A 16,959-nucleotide genomic window follows, 5' to 3' on the forward strand; every position below is an offset into this window, starting at 1 on the left:
TCTAGCCAGGTGTTCCTTCCTAAAATTGCCTCAAGTCAAGAGTCACCAGATTGGCTTGTAAAATGTAGATTTCCAAGCCTTTCCCATGGAAAGTTAGTCTGGGTAAATCTAGAATCTGTATTTGGGGTGGGGGAGGGGCAGAGGGAGAGAGACTCTTAAGCAGACTCCACATCCAACTTGGAGCCCTATGCTAGGCTCAATCACATGACCCTGAGGTATGACCTGAGCCAAAATCAGGAGCTGGACGTTTAACCAACTGAGCCATCCAAGCGCCTGTAAAATCTGCATTTTAAAAAAAAAATTATTTTTTTAAGATTTTATTTGCTTATTTGCCAGAGATCACAAGTAGGTAGACAGGCACAGAGGGGAGGAAGCAGGCTCCCTGCCGAGTAGAGAGCCCAATGTGGGGCTCGATCCCAGGACCCTGAGATCATGACCTGAGCTGAAGGCAGGGGCTTAACCCACTGAGCCACTCAGGCACCCCTAGAATCTGTTTTTAACATCCCCGGTACTCAAACCTAGGCAGCTCAGGGAAGCACAGTAGTTAAAGGACACTCTCTCTTTAATTTCAGTTTTCTTTGTATTTCAGACACAAATACATTCACAGGTTCCAAATACAACAGTGAGAAAGTTGCCCGCCCTCCCCTGTTCCCAGGTTCCTGGTTCTCTCCCCTGGCATCCGTTGTTGCCAGTATATTGTGTCCCCATCTAGGGAGATTTCATAAGCAAGAAACACCCTACTTTTTCTGGGGGGAGAAAGAAAAAAGGTATCCTTCCCTATGCTCTGTTCTGTTCGTTAAGAGCGGGTAGATGTACGTTTAAGCACAGTTACTTTCTCACTTTGTGACTTGGGAGCCTCCCAGAACCCACTTCCCCCTCTAAAAGGATGATAATAGCAGGACAGCCTCAGAACCTGCGGGGTCATTGGGGGCGGGGGTGGTGGCAGGTGAAACTCTGGGCACAGGGCCTGGCACCAAGTGAACGGTCTGTGTCCCCAGTGGGCCAGGCCCAGCTTCCTGGCGTGCGAGGCCTAGACAGAGCCATACCTGGGGGTCAGGCCACCCTGCTTATGATTTCAGAGGCAGACAGGAAATAGTGTCAGGGATTATGGAGCCTATACTGTGTGCCAGGCACGTGCCGAGGCCCTCGTGAACATCTTGGAATTACAGGGTTACACTTAAGTCATTGGGCCGAAAATCGCAGTAAAGGAGTGTTTCCGTTAGAATGTGCTTTGCAGGATCCTTAACTGCTTATCCACCAGCTGCCAGTGAAATTTTTCCCTGCCAGTTGTGACAACCAGAAATGTCTCCAGACATCGCCAAATGTCCCTGGGGAAGCAGGGGAGACAGGATCTCTTGCATTAGGAACACGTCTTATTTCATGTTCATGTTAACCACAGTAACCTGGGGGGTGGCGAGGACCACGATTGCCCTGTATTTGAGGGGAGGAAACAGAGAGAACAGAGAAGTTGGGTGCCCTATCCGAGAACACACAGCTCCTAAATCACTGCTGAGATTCACACCCAGGCAGCCTGACTGCCGAGCTCATATTCCTACCCATTATGTAAGAGTCTCTTTTATCTTGAAGAATGTTGTCTGGAATTATGCAAAGCTCTTCCAGATCTCTGCTGCACAATTAACCCCAATACATGTTATTTGTTGTTATTATATCTGTTACCAAATCCTCAAAAACACCCCTGTGAGATCTCCTAAGTGCCATTTTACAGATGGGGCAACTAAGGTCACTTGCTTAGGGTCACAAATAAATCAGGGGTTCTAGATGCAGTTGCACCTTAGTATCGTCTGGGGAAATTTCTGGAGGCCCAGGCCTCATCCCAGACAGACGAGAGTCTGGGCGTGGGACCTGGGTGTCTGTAGCTTGTAAAGCTCGCACGGGATCCCAAGGTCGAGCACTCCTGTGTTAGGCTGAGAAGCCAAGTCGGCTCTCAACCCCAAATCTCAGTGGCCACTGTGACCAGAGGCCCTTCTCCTCCTCTTTCTCCCCCAGGGGAAATCTCTGCAGCCCGCGGGGATGCCTTCCCTCTTCACCTGAAGTCCCTCCCAGAGCTGCACCCCCTCCGTCCCAATCACACAGCGCAAGCCCTGGGCCTATGCCACCAGGTTCTCCTTTATACTCCTGCTCTCAGGAACGGTGACCGAGAATGAAGGCTGTAACAAGAGGGCCCCGAAAGCCAGCTGGAGAGAGGGTTACCCAGTGCTGGGAGGAGTGAGGTGCCCTCTGAGGGTGCCAAGGGTGTGCCCCGAGTCACCACTCGCTCCTCCTGCAGAAGCTGCACCGGTTTGAGCAGTTGGGTGACGGACTTGAATTTCTCCGGAAAGCTCTGGTGTGTTCCCTGCGGGGGCAAGGGGCTGGTGGGAGCTGGCGACTCCAAGATGCTGTACCAACGCCCTGTCCTCAAACTGCACTGACCCCCACACCCCGAGGGGCTGGGACAGGTGTGAGGTGCAGGCCTGGGCCAAACCACCTTACTCAAGGGCATTCAGGAGCAAACTGGTCTTCAAGGAAATGAGTTTTGAAGGGAAGGAACCAGCACGAACCGGCTGGATTGCAGGAGGCAAGAAACCCACCCTCTGTTCCTGCCCCTGCGTTCCTTGGCCAAAGGAGACCCCAGGAGCTGCCTCAACCACATCGGAGGCTGGGGAGCAGGCCCGGCCCTCACCTGGCATCAGTCTTCTTCCTTTGTCTTCCTGAACGTGGCCATGGCTTCCTCCAGCACACCATCAGGGTCCAGAATTTTGATCTGGAGGGAAACAATAAGGGGTTGGATTGGGGAGCATGGGAGGCGCAGGCTGCCAGCCTTGGAGGTGCTGCCTACTTTGGAGGTGCTGTCTGCCTTGTGGGCTGCTGCCAGTCTCCATGGGGATGCCCCGACTGAGAACAAAACCTTGTCTGTTCCCTGGCTGGGCTGGGCTAGACCTAGCCAGGCTGGATGTGGCTGCGGGGGCACCGTTTTCTGTCTCTGGGTGTGCCCACCTTAGGAATGGGGAACTGGGTGGGCTCGGGTGCCTCGTCACGTCCAAAGTCAATCATGGTGCCACACTTGGCCACGTCGTCCACCCAGAAGCCTTCGAACAGCTGACCGTGGTCCAGGTGGAAGAAACGGCCTGGCCCATTCTTCATGCCTCTCTCCCAGTAACCCTCATAGCGGTTCCCGTTCTCTGGGGGGAAAGAACAGGGTCACATGGGTGCTGGGCACACCTGACCAGACCAGACTACCAAGCTGGCCCCTCCACACATCCTCTGCCCATCAGACCCTGTGCCCGCGGAGAAGCCAGAAGGAAACCAAGCTGACTAGAGTGCCCCGGGCTGGGCTGCCTTCGGTCTGGGCGGACTGATCTATAACCATCAGAGCCCCCACAGTGGGGTGGAGGGTGGGGTGGGGGTGTCAGTGACTTCCAGAATCAGACCCGGTCCACGTCTGGCCTCCACGACTTAGCTGAACTTGGATGAACAACATCCTATTTGTAAAAAAAAGTCATAGCTCACAGTATGAATAGACAATGTTTTTCCAGCATTCACTCTGTGCCTGGTTCTTTGCTATGTTTCTGACCTCACTCACTCCTCCCAAAAACAGTTCTATGAAGGATAACCGACTCCATTTTCTACAGATGGGGCTTGAAAAGCTCAGGGAGTCTGACTGACTTGCTCAAGGTCACAGAGCTAGGACGCGGCAGAGACAAGATTTGAAGCCAAGGTCTGTTCATCCCAGGAGCCCATGCTCTTAATCATGAATTCACGCTCCCGCTCGGCGGATGGTGGTGTTGGCATTAAAGGAATACTAATAAAGCCAGCGCTTCTCAGCTCAGACCCTTACAGCCATGGGATCTCGGGCAAGTCGCAAGCATTTTGTCTCATTTCCTCATTTGTAAAATGGGGATAACAGAGGCCCCTACCTCATAGAATTGTTGTGGAGATTAAATACGTGGGTTCACGGAAAGGACTGAGATTACTGGATACACTCCAGATGAAAGGTCAGCAAACTTTTTTCTGTAAAGGGTCAGCCGGGATTTTCGGCTTTGTGGGGCACAGGGTCTCTGCCACAACTCTGCCATTGCCGTGGACGATGTGTAAATGAATGAGCAAGTCTGGTGTGCCAATAAAACTTTACTTACAAAAACATGTGTTGAGCTGAGTTTGGATTTAGTCCAAGGATCGTAGTCTGCTGACACCTGCTAGTATGAGCTAGTAATATTGCTGAGCACTTATCATTATGTGTCTGGCACCACGCTCAGCACTTTACAAACCTCATTTAACCTTCTCAACCCTAGTTAAGTCCTATTTTTATCCTTAATTTACAGATGAGAAAACCAAAGCACAGAGAGTTTAAGTTTGAGCACATTGCATCGAGGTCACGTAGCTAGTAAGAGCTTGATCCAGGATTTGAACCTGAACCCAGGCAGACAGGCTCCAGAGTCCAGGCCACTAGAAATGATGCACTAAGAACCCTTACACTACATGTGGCTGCAGCAGACGCTCACTAAGTGTGGGCTATTGCTAGTAGATGCTCACTAAAAGCAGGCACAGAGCTGGGTGCATGGGGGGTTGAGAATGACAGAAGTGGCTGGCATAAGCCCTCCTCAGCTGATCTAATGCCTCAGTTTGGCCAAATCTCATTGGAAATTGGAGTCTTCAGTTTTCGGGAGACTGAGCTCAGTTTTGTGTCCTCATCAAGGGCACCTACTATGTACCAGGTACTGGGGAAACAATGGGGAGCAAAATAGATGCGCGGTCCAGGTCACAGTCTGGAGAGACAATGACATTATCTTTATAAATAGCCTATTACATGCCTGCTCACAGTAGTACTGCTTTTTAGGTACTATTATTCCCATTTTACAGGTGAGGTAACTGAGGCATGGAGAGGAGAAAACTTGCCCAAGATTATACACCTAGTGCTAAAAAGAAAGGAAGCAGGTGCTGAGGATAAGGAGGAGAATATGCACTTGTGGTATGAAAACGGGGGAGGCCTCTCTGAGGAGGAGACAGTGCAAAGATATGGAGGATCTTCTTTCCATTGCAGCAGTGCAAGGGCCGTGAGGCAAAAAGCGTGGGAGGAACTGAACGAAAATGAGTAAGGCTGAAACTGAGGGATTTCCAGGGGACGTGGGGTGGGCGACACAACTACAGGACTGCAGACCCTGCAGACCACACTCTGAACTCTGAGGGTCAGGGGGAGCTATGGAAAAGTTGAAAGCAGGTTAGCAATACGGTCCAATCGCCAAAGTTCATGCTGGTTGCTACGTAGAGAATGGGTTAAGTCCTGACGCTAAGGCGGTTTACGCATGACTCTTTGCTCTCTCTAGGAATATTCCAGCTAAGTGCTTATCAGGCTCCTTCTCTTCCTTCAGGTCCTATGTCCAAATATCACGTGGTCAGAGACATTCTCTGACCCTAAGTCTGTCTAGATAGCCCCTGTCCCCAACTCCTTTGTCATTCTCCAACACACCTTCCTATTTTTTTTATTTATTTTTCCCTATTTTAAAGGGATATCGCTTAGCACTTTTGACCTCACAATGAACAGACTATGTTAATCTCGAGCGAGTGACTTAACCTCTCTGTGGCTCAGTTCATTTGTGAAGTGGAGATGGTCATAGTACAATCTTATGGAACTGTAGTGAGGATTAAATGAGCTCAGTGCTGTGTTCGGCGTAGGCTAGAATTACTGACCGTAAGGAAATGTTTTAATTGATGTGTCTTGTTAGGCTCCCCTTTAGAACAGAAAGTCCCTGAGGGCAGGGATCTGGTCCCGTCATTCACCTGACCGGGAGCTGAGCTGGAGAGGGGCTGGGCGTGGTCGGGGCGTGGCCTAACCGGGACTGCCCCTGGGGCGTGACCAGGAGGCCATGGGGGCGGGGCTGGCTGGGGCGGGGCGGGGCTGGCTGGGGCGGGGCGGGGCGGGTCACTTACCCTGACGCAGCATGCCTTCCCCATGCGGCTTGTCGTTCAACCACTGGCCCTCGTAGATGTCGCCGTTGCTGTAGTACATGCGGCCCCATCCGCTGCGCTGGTTGCCACACCACTCACCCTCGTAATAATCCTTGGGTCCGAAAAACTGAATTCCATAGCCCTGAAAGCACGAAGGTGTCCCTGTTCAAGGCGCCCCCCACCGCTAGAAAAGCCACCCCTATCTTCCCGGGCACCCAAGCCACACACCTGGACTACTTCCCTGCTACCTCCCTCAGCCCTACATCCCAAACTGATGGTCGGGCATTGAAAAAGCTCCTCAAGCTCTCCGTTCCCCTCCACCCCACTGCTACCACCTCCGTTTCTCCCCTCCTCACTGGTCCCCCTCTTCCACTCTCCCGTTCTCCCCTCCGCACGCATCTTCGGTGAAGCAGCTAGAAGGATCTTTACATCGCTCATCTGATCATGTTTGCCCCTTCTCCTCATCTGATTCGACCCTGTTAAAAGTCGCAGATGCCTCTGAGAATCAGATCAAAGTTATGGCCTTTCTCCCCAGAAAAATGAACACCACACTCAGTGTCCAACCACGGAGAACCATGGACTCCCCGCAGAGCACACCTTAAGGAAGTTGGGTTAAGCAGCCCCCAAATCTACCCCTCAAAATCCTTATTCCTCACAAAACCTTCAAGGCCCCCATCTACCCCTCTCCTCACCCCCAGCCCTGTGGGCACACACACCTTGGTGTTTGACATATTCTTTTGTTTGTTTGTTTGTTTTTTAGATTTTATTTATTTGACAGAGAGAGATCACAAGTAGGCAGAGAGGCAGGCAGAGAGAGAGAGGAAGGGAAGCAGGTTCCCTGCTGAGCAGAGAGCCCAATGCGGGGCTCGACTCCAGGACCCTGGGATCATGACCTGAGCTGAAGGCAGAGGCTTTAACCCACTGAGCCACCCAGGCGCCCCTGTTTGACATATTCTTTGCTACTTCTGACTACTTTGCTACTTCCCCTTCTCCTTTTTGTTCTCCCTGGTTAACTCTTTGCACCTTTTGGTATTACCTCCTGTAGGAAGCCTGCCCTGAATTCTCAACCCAAGTGGGCTCCCTGGGAAAACCTCTATCCTAACACCAAATTGTAAGTGAATTGTTTATTTTGGGCTCTCTTTCCCCACTGGCCAGTAAACAGTTTGAGCTCAGAGATCCCAAAATCCAATTACCACTTGCCAGCAGTGTGTGACCTCAAGCAAGGCACTTCACCTCTTGGGGCTTGTTTCCTTATCAGTAAAATAAGAATGATGATGACCATGACTTTGTGAGCGGGTTGTGGGATACCGGGAGGGTTCAGGCATTTCTCAGTTGAGGACATGCCTCTGGCTGGCTTCTACCTCCAGGACCTTCCTCTCTTGTCCTGTGGCCAAGGGTGTGGCCTCTGCTTTCTTGCTCCCACTTTTCCTACCCCCTCTTGTGCCGGTCCAACAGAAGGGGGATTCTTAGAAAGGAATGCCCAGGGAAAAGAAAGCCAGGAAACGAGTGGGGCAGGGGGGGAGGAGACTTGGCCCCCACACAACCTGGCTGGTTTCCTGTGCCACGAGAGTTCATGGGCTCCTCCCCGGGCCCTCTCCTCTTGCTTCCTGTTTCCTGGGTTTTGTTCTAAGAAGCCTGGATGATTTCCCACCCCTTCCTTCTCCCACGCACACAGTACTCTTGTTCTCCTTCCTCCACCCTCCTCCCTTTTCTCCCAGGACTCTCTGACTGTTCCCCCTACACACACACACACACACACATACACACAGTCTGCTTTCAGCCCGGTCCACATCCTGGGGCATGACAGGAACCACTCACCGATTTTTTATCATCTTTCCACCAGCCAGAGTATACTTTCTTGGGCTTTCCCATCTCTTGGTCAGGAAAGCTGAGGGTGCCATAGCCATCTCGCTTCCCAAACTTCCAGTCTCCCTCATAGATGGCTCCTTTCTTCTTCCAGATCTGTGTTCCTTTTCCTGATGACACACAGATGGGCCGACACTGCAGACGCAGCCATGGGGCTGGGGCAGGTGCTGGGTCTGCCTTGGCCTCAGGGGCCCCTAGAAGACTTGATGACTTTCTCAAGGACTGAGTCAGGGACTGTGCCTTGTCTCTAGACCCCCAGTGCCAGTGAGAACTCCAAGAAAGTTCCATTTCTACAAATAACAGTTCTCCAGCTGTTTGCCCTGACGCCAGATTGATACAGCAACCCCCAAGTAGAAATCTGCCCCTCCTTCTTCTCTTAATAATAATGAATTTCATCTCTTTTAAAAATAAGTTTCATCTTTAAATGATACTCAAAGGTTATACGAGATGGCCAGATTTTCTAGAAAATGTTCTGCGTATTTCTTCAGTTCTCAGAAACACACATGGAGACCTATGTCCTATCATTCCAGCCTCAACTGTGAATTCCACTCCCAACTTCTAGACTGTCCTCCAACCACTGTGGCTGCCGTGCTAGTCAAGGAACCCACCAGATATGCTTCTGCATCAGGGCCTTTGTACCTACCTGTCCTTCGTCCTGGAATGCTCTTCTGTAAATTTCAATCACTCCCTACCTCCTACAAATCTCCATTCAAATCTATTTTTTCAGTGAGACCTTCCCTGACCATCCCATATAAAGTCACAAGTCTGTCCTACCCCCCTTACCCTGCTCTGTTTCTGTTTTTTTTTTTTTTCTTTTCAAGATTGTATGTATTTATTTGACAGACAGAGATCACAAGTAGGCAGAGAAGCAGGCAGAGAGAAAGGGGGAAGCAGGCTCCCCAATGAGCAGAGAGACCCATGTGGGTCTCGATCCCAGGACCCTGAGATCATGACCCGAGCCGAAGGCAGAGTCTTAAGCCACTGAGCCACCCAGGCGCCCCTTCCCTGCTCTGTTTCTTTCCATATCACCTATCAGCTCCTAACATATCAGATGATTCACTTATTTGTCATTTTTTGTCTGTTGTCTAGCTCTCCATGAGAATGTGCACTCCATGAGGTCACAAACTTTGGTCTGTTTTGTTCACTGCTCTATTCCCAGCACTGCGGAACAGGACCTGGCAAGTTGGAGGTGACCAACACATGTAAAACAAAGACATTTGTTGAACAAAGAGATCAATAAAATATTTGTGGAGTACCTATATGGGCTAATACGTGTCTTGGTCCTTAGTAGCTCAGGAACAAATCTAACATTGTCCCTGTGAGTTTTTTAATCTTGGCCGAGTAACTTAACTTCCTGGGCCTCAGGCTCCTCCTCTGTAAAATGGGGATGAGACTATCTCATGGAGTTGTTCTGATCACTACATTCATTAATATAAGGAAAACACTTAGAACAGTGTCTGCAAATACAAACGATATTACCAATTATTTGTGCCCTTGAGGTAGAGCCCTCACCCGGTTTTTCTGCCTGTCCCTCTTTTACGAGGTTTATTTCTTTTGGGCAACCAGCCTCTCCTGAGCTCTCAGTCTCGATGGTTTGCGTGGATCTGGCTCCTCCCCCTGGCCACGCCAGTCAACCAGCTCGGGCCACTGTGATTGGTTGAGTGAAGGGCATGTGATCTGAGTTGGTCCAATGAGACTGTTTGCCTCTGGGATAAAGGCAAATTTACCACTTAAATGAAGTTTTTTATGGTCAGACTCCTTGGTGTGCCCATTCTCTGTCCTCCCCCTCTCTGCTCTGGGCACACTGGCTTCCAGTCTGTTCCTTGAGCAAGACTTAATACCCCTCCCCCACAATCCTTCCATTCTGAGTCCACTACCTAGAAGACAGGCCCTTCTGCCGGGCTAATCCCTACCCATGTGCGCTCCGCTCAGACATCGCCTCTCTCTGTTCTCATGGCCGCTTTCCTGCCTCCTCTCGGATCCCCTTCATATCCTGATGCCACCCCTTTTATTTTTATTTTTAATTTTTTTTTGAAGTAAAATAGCCTTGTTTTATTACGTGCAGACTATATATAAACAAACTACCCACTCTGAAAACAGCAGGTTCTGGCTTTTCCCAGGGCCCTCAGAAACCTCTGGGAGACTAGTTCCTTCCCCAGAGAGAGGGTGTGTGTGTGTGTGTGTGTGTGTGTGTGTGTGTACTAGTTCCTTCCCCAGAGAGAGGGGTGTGTGTGTGTGTGTGTGTGTGATGGAGCCACAGCTTCTTCCCTCTCTGGTCCAGGAGGAGGCATCTCCATCTTACTCCTCTGCAAGGAATCGAGGAAGGCTTGCCACTCTTACCCAATCGGGGAAGGGTAAAATCGCTTATAGACGTTGGTCTTACTCCGAATCTGTTTCTGGGTATGTTGACACTAATTCTTCTCACCCCAGGCCATAGCTTTATAGTCCTCCCCACCCTCCTCCGTCATGAAGTGTATGTAGTCAGTGAAGTCTGGAGACAGCATGTTTGCTTTCTTTTCTGGGAGGCTGGCTTCTACCTCCATGTCATTTACCCCATACAGTCTGATGCCACCTCTTTTAGCCATGTGACCCTCAGTGAGTCATTTCCTCTCTCTGAGCTCCAGTTTCCTCGTCTGTAAAATGGGATACTATTTATTGTGCAGGTTCCCTGCGAGCCTGGAGCCACCTGAGGCTTGGCATCTTGCCAGATGCCCAGTACAGAGCCTGATGTGGGCCAGGAACGCTGTAGGGGTTAGCGGAGTGAAGGCAGGAGCAGTCCAGGGAAGCCGTGGCCACCCAATCCTTGCCTTGCATGATGACGACTCTCTTCACTGCTTCCAGTCCGCTGACACCACAGCAGTCCCTGTCGGCTTGGTCAAAGGTATGTCTTGAAGAGAGGGGAGGCTCGATTAGGATTCTCCTACAGCTCCATTTTCTAGAGCCTCAACCCAGTCTATGCCTCTGAGGTCCTAGGGGAGGCAGGACTCACATCAGTATGCCATGTCAACCCACAAGTTAACAGCACAGGTGAGGCCGCTGAGATCCATAGAATGGGAGATGACTTACCTAAAGTCACACGCTAGACGGCGGCAGCTTCGGAGTGCTTTTGGATGAGGACGGTTCCGAGTAGTGGTGATCCCTGCCGTGCTCTGCCCTCAAACACTCACAGACCCTTCTGCACGGACCCCGGGCTATGCATTTAGTAGATGTCATCTCTTATCTTTACCAACAGGCATTTTCTCATTTTACCGAATGGGACACTGAGGCTCAGAGCATGGTAATTAGTCACTCAAGGTCATTGTTGGTGGAGCCGAGATTCTGACCCAGGTTTCTGGACTCCAAAGTACTTCACTCAGGAAGGCACGAGAGAAAAGTGGTTAAGAGCACAGAATCTGGGGGCACCTGGATGGCTCAGTGGGTTAAAGCCTCTGCCTTTGGCTCAGGTCATGATCTCAGGGTCCTGGGATTGAGCCCTACATCGGGCTCTCTGCTCAGCTCCCGTCCTCTCTCTGCCTGCCTCTCTGCCTGCTTGTGGTCTCTGTCTGTCAAATAAATAATAAAATAAAAATCTTAAAAAAAAAAAAAAAAAGCATAGGATCTGGAATTACAAAACCTGCTTGAGAAGCCATACCATCTTTTTTTTAATAAAAGCTTGTTTCTCTTGGGGCGCTTGGCTGGCTAAGTTGGAAGAGCACACGACTCTTGATCTCAGGGTCATGAGTTCAAACTCCATGTTGGGTGTAGAAATCACTTAAATAAATAAAACTTTTTTTTTTTTTTTAGATTTTATTTTTAAGGGGCGCCTGGATGGCGGAGTCAGTTAAGCATCCAACTCTTGGTTTCGCTCAGGTCATGATCTCGGGGCCGTGAGACCCAGCCCCTCATCGGCCTCTGTGCTCGGCGTGGAGTCCACTTGAGATTCTCTCTCCCTTTCCCTCTCCCCTCCCACTCATGCTCTCGTTCTCTCTCTCTGAAATAAATAAATAAATAAATCTTTTAAAAAAAGATTTTATTTTTGGGGCGCCTGGGTGGCTCAGTGGGTTAAGCCGCTGCCTTCGGCTCAGGTCATGATCTCAGGGTCCTGGGATCGAGTCCCGCGTCGGGCTCTCTGCACAGCAGGGAGCCTGCTTCCCCCTCTCTCTCTCTCTCTGCCTGCCTCTCTGCCTACTTGTGATCTCTGCCTGTCAAATAAATAAAATCTTAAAAAAAAAAAAAAGATTTTATTTTTAAGTACTCTCTACACCCAACATGGGGCTCAAATTTATAACCCCAAGGTCAAGAGTCATATGCTCTACTGACTGAGCCACCCTGGTGCCCCTAAATAAATAGAATTTTTTTAAAAACCACTTCTTTTTCTTCAGGGGTTAGTTTGTGTCACCAGGAACCCCATGCCATTTGCTGGTTAAAGTAGCAGTTAAAGTGGGATGCCTGTAGGGATGCTTGGGGGGCTCAGTTGATTAAGCCGATGCCTGCAGCTCAGGTCGTGATCCCAGCGTCTTGGGATCGAGTCCTGCATCAGGCTCCTTGCTCAGTGGGGAGCTTGCTTCTCTCTCTGCCTCTGCCTGCCACTTTGCCTGCTTGTGCTCTCTCTCTCTGACAAATAAATAAAATATTAAAAAATAATAATAAAGTTGGATGCCTGGGTGGCTCAGTCGGTTAAGCGTCTGCCTTTGGCTCAGGTCATCATCCCAGAGTCCCGGAGTCTGTCTCTCCCTCTCTCTTTGCCCCTCCCTCTTGCTCATGCTCTCTCTCTCTCTCTCTTAAATAAATAAATAAAATCTTAAAAAAAGAAAAAAAAAAGTTGCAGTTAAAGCCCCAGCTAGTTGTGTGTGAGTGTATGTGTGTGTGTCCTCCCTAACCCCCTGCTGGTGAGACCCCCACGTCAGAGCTATTTGAATCCCTACTGCGAGCTGGTTGCCGGGGGGGAGGGGGGGGTGCTTTTCTTCCTGCCAGCCCCATGTTTAGCCCAGGTCTCAGAGGTCAGGCCATGTACTGGAGTCCCCAGAGCCCTAGCCCTGGTTATGGATGGTGTCTCAAGACCACTTTGTCCCCTGCTGGTCCCTGAGGTCTTTGCTCATCTGAAGTCAGGGTTGAGTTTGGTTCCAGAGCCCCAGCGTGTGGAGACCCCTCGCTGGCCCAGGTCAATGGCATTCTACCCTTGAGGGAGCCTTGGGGACATATCTTATGTCCCCAGGGAGCTCTGCCAGTGACTTCCTTGGCCCCAGTCAAGTCCCAGTCACCCACCATGGCCCAGACTCCACACTAGCCACCCGGACTCCTGAAGGCCCCACTCACCATGCTTCATGTTGTCCTTCCACTCGCCCACATAGCAGTCACCATTGACCGCGTACACCTGGTGTCTCAGTCCGTTCTTCTGGGCCTTCCGGTCCCATCCCTTCCACAGGGGCTCCGACTTCTTCAAGCACTTGGAGATAGGCATGTTGCCTGCTTCTGTGGGGCCAGGGGGTGCTGGCAAAGCGTTAGGGACATCAGGGGCTCAGTATACCCCTAGTAGTGCCAGGATCCTGGGGCTTCCTGGGGATGTGCTTGTCTGAGCCCAAATGACATGAGTCATGTATGTTCTGAGTCCCCGGGCAGATGAGCAAGCAGCCCCTTGAGGGTGACCCTTCTGTGCTGGACTGACCCTTGCCTGTCACCTCCTTTGCATCTATCTCTAGGGTCCCGCTGAGGTAGGTCTGATGACACAATTGCTTGGGAACCCAGGGAAACCAGTAGAAGAGGGGGTTTGTGATGGCGTCAGGAAGAAGCTGTCCCTCACCGGTGGTTGACAGTCATATATTTAATAACGAGTATGACCAATCCGTGTGGATGCTGGCCTAAGGCTGGAGCTTTTTCTGGAGGCCCCAGTGCTGTGCACTGGGATCCACTGCAGGAGAGAAGCGGGTGGCCGAGGTAGGGGGGGATAACCAGGCCACTCTGGGCCTGCAGGTAGCCACTACCACACAGCCTACAGGGACACCTTCCTGGCCCCCAGTACCCAACACTGCAACCCCTTTGGTCCTGCCTTATCTGTTAGAGAGTGCTATTTCTAGCACTCTAGCCAGCGCCTGGCTTTAGAAGCTGTCAGGGAAGGGGGGTCCGGGTGGCTCAGTCAGTCATTAAGCATCTGCCTTCTGCTCAGGTCATGATCCCAGTCCTGGGATCGAGCCCAGCATCGGGCCCCTTGCTCAGCGGGAAGCCTGCTTCTCCCTCTTCCACTCCCCTTGCTTGCATTCCATCTCTTGTTGTCTCTCCCTGTCAAATAAATACATAAAATCTAAAAAAAAAAAAAAAAGCTGTCAGGAGAGCCCACCAACTAGAGATACTGCCCATAGGGTGACCAACTGTCTGGATTTGCCTAGGACTGAGGGGTTTCCTAGGAACTTGGACTCCGGTACTAAAACTGGGACAGTCCCAGGAACATCAGGATGGCTGCTCATCCTTCTACCTCTGACCTCTGACCTTTGCCCGGATACTCTACTTGTCTGCCTTATTACCTGGTTAGGTTTCTCCATCAGACCGGGGCTCTCCTTCCTGCCGTGCCTGACGGGGTTGCAGAGAAACTTTGGGTGGTCTAGGGTCTCTCTTTATGCTGGGAGTCCCCCACCTGTGTTCTTCATGTCTCCAAGATCTCCAGTGCAGACATTCATGTCTATCTGTCTGTCTCCAGGGGGCTCGTGCAAGGTGATAAAGATGGTCTCCCCCAATCATGGGTATCTGTTTCCTGCTCCATGGGTTTGGGACACACACACACACACACACACACACACACACACATGCCTGTGGCGCTAGCACCAGGTGCTGAGTGAGATATTTAACCATCAGCATAAGAGGTGCTGAGCTAATTACCTTTGGGCTGAGCAGGTTTCAGATCATGGTGTCCCAGGCATCCACCTACCCATGGCCAGCCTCATGGGTGTGCAACCTGTGCAGTCGAACAGGGCCCACACTTAGAAGGGCCCATGCTTGATTTACTCCTTGGCTGGCACTGTTTTTAAATTCTTAATACTTTAGGAGTGAGGGCCCCCTTCTTCATTTTTTACAATTTTTAAAAAAGATTTTATTTATTTATTTGACAGACAGAGATCACAAGTAGGCAAAGAGCCAGGCAGAGAGAGGGGGGGGGGGGAAACAGGCTCCCCGCTGAATGGAGAGCCTGACGTGGGGCTCCATCTCAGGCCTGGGATCATGACCTGAGTGGAAGGCAGAGGCTTAACCCACTGAGCCACCGAGGCGCCCTCCCTCTTTTTCATTTACACTGGGTGCACATATCAAGGAGTTCCTTCTGTGGGGCTCTAGCAGGGTCTCCAGGAGTCTGACCAGGCTGACCAACCAGACGGCTGGCGCGTATCTTGACAATCATGCCTACGAACAGGGTAAATCACTCCCGGCCAAGAAAACAGTCAGGGCAAAAGCTGAGAGGAAGAAAACCGTCTCAGGTCCTAAATGTAACGTTTTCCTTTTTTTCTCCCATTTCCTAGTACCACCTGTACAACGACGAATCTTTATATGTAAATTAATTTACTTTAAAAAATCAATATATTTATCCAAGAAAGAAACTACATATCCTTACTATAAATGGAAAACCAGTATCCAATACCTTAAGGGGGAAGCAGAGTAAAAATAAAAATACTATAAAGAGGCCACCTTACGTCTTAGCTAGATATCAGTGGCTTACAGTCGAGATTAGCAAATGTTCAGAAAGGTGTTAATTAGCGCCGAACTGACACTTTCTCCTTGGTTTTCTCAGAAGTGTAATGGAACCAACCTAGAACCTAATAACTTTTTAATGATGTCTTTGGATGTTACTTAATGCCTCATCAGGGTAATATAAAATCACCCTCTGTCCCACTCTTTCTTAGGAGCAAGGGTTTTCTGTTCAAGAGGAGGTTACGGTCTTAATACGGGAGCTACCGATAGGAAAAGAAAGCCTTGTAAGGAGGGGCGCGCGGACCGTGCCCGGTTGTTTTGATTCTAAATAATAAATCAGCCACAGTGGAAGGTGGAGGGGCGGGGCCCAGACGCAGGGGGGGTCACCCGGAACTCCCACCCCACCCACCTGCCCCAGCTCACCTGAGCCCGCTCACCTGCGGGGCGGAGCCTGGATCGGCAGCTCTGCAGACCCGAGCGATGGGGTCGCCGCTTCCAGCCTCAATAACAGAGTGCGGCGCTGGCTCAGGCGTCCCCTGCCCGGCGGGGGTCGCTATGGCAACGCGGGGCCCCAGCAAAGCCGCCGGCAGAGCCCGCCCCTTCCTGCCGAGACCGTGTGCTTGCTGCGCGGCGGGGAGGGTGCAGAGTCGCTGGCGTGGGGAAGGACGTCTTAGGGCCTGTGCAGGTCCAGTGCAGCCCGGTTCATCGGCCCGCTGAGCAAAGGGGTGGCGGGCGAGCCCGAAGACCCGGCATCCGCAGAGCGTGCGCCCAGGGGTGCCTGGGGAGGATACTGCCCTCCCCATGTGGGGATCCCCAGGGCAAATACTGCACCCCGAGCAGACCGGAAAGGGTTAAATACTTCTCTGCGGTTTTCGGAACACAAAGCGGCAACATTTGAAGGGAAAAGTAACCACTCTCGTTCTTAGTCCTGTTGCTGGGGAGGGCCTCTCCTAGACACCTTTAAGAATCCGCAGGGAGCTGACTCCCTGCGGAGCCGGACTTGGGGCTCGATCTCAATACCCTGAGACCATGACCTGAGCTGAAGGCAGAGGCTCAATCTACTGAACCACCCAGGCGCTCCAAAGATGCTTGTATTTTAGACACACAGGTCAGCCCACCTCACCCCTCACTCCTCTCCTTGGTTCACATCCTTACTGTGGCTCCGCTGTCACTCAGAGTAAGAGCTATAGTCCCCTTAGTGGCCTTCAGAGTTCCCAGTCACCTGCCCCTCCCAACCCTTTCCTCTCTGACCCTGTCCCCGACTTCAGGCACCCAGGCTCCCTCTGCTCCAGCCACGCACTTGCTTCCTTGCTGTTCCTGGAAAATGCTGGGCATGTTCCTGCCTCAGGGCCTTTGTCTCTTCTGTGCCTTCTGCCAGGACATCTCTTCCTACAGATAGCAGTCTAGATCATTCCTTCCTGTTCTTCAAGGTGTTTTCTTGTTGTTGTTGTTTTTAAAGATTTTATTGAGTCATTTGACAGAAAGAGACACATCAAGAGA

The 16,959-nt window shown here is 51.1% G+C and overlaps 1 protein-coding gene across 10 annotated transcripts; it reads right to left on the bottom strand.

Annotated features, from left to right (window-relative positions):
- Nucleotides 1–301: 301 nt before the first annotated feature.
- MORN3 (MORN repeat containing 3) lies at nucleotides 302–16,043 on the bottom strand. Of its 10 annotated transcripts, none has more exons than XM_059139056.1 (7): nucleotides 15,897–16,031; nucleotides 14,659–14,734; nucleotides 13,105–13,278; nucleotides 7,762–7,919; nucleotides 5,926–6,085; nucleotides 2,995–3,179; nucleotides 302–2,761 (listed from the first exon to the last, which is right to left on the bottom strand). In XM_059139056.1, exons 3-7 carry the CDS (start codon nucleotides 13,247–13,249, stop codon nucleotides 2,687–2,689), a joined length of 723 nt encoding a protein of 240 aa, XP_058995039.1. In that variant the 5' UTR covers nucleotides 13,250–13,278; nucleotides 14,659–14,734; nucleotides 15,897–16,031; the 3' UTR covers nucleotides 302–2,686. The 10 variants fall into 10 exon arrangements, with proteins under 10 accessions (XP_058995039.1, XP_058995033.1, XP_058995038.1 ...); XM_059139050.1 differs by having other exon boundaries at nucleotides 13,105–14,086; XM_059139055.1 differs by lacking the exon at nucleotides 14,659–14,734 and having other exon boundaries at nucleotides 302–1,431; nucleotides 2,681–2,761; nucleotides 15,883–16,030.
- Nucleotides 16,044–16,959: the final 916 nt, after the last annotated feature.

Source organism: Mustela lutreola, chromosome 11 (assembly GCF_030435805.1).
Source record: "Mustela lutreola isolate mMusLut2 chromosome 11, mMusLut2.pri, whole genome shotgun sequence".
Taxonomy (NCBI): domain Eukaryota; kingdom Metazoa; phylum Chordata; class Mammalia; order Carnivora; family Mustelidae; genus Mustela; species Mustela lutreola.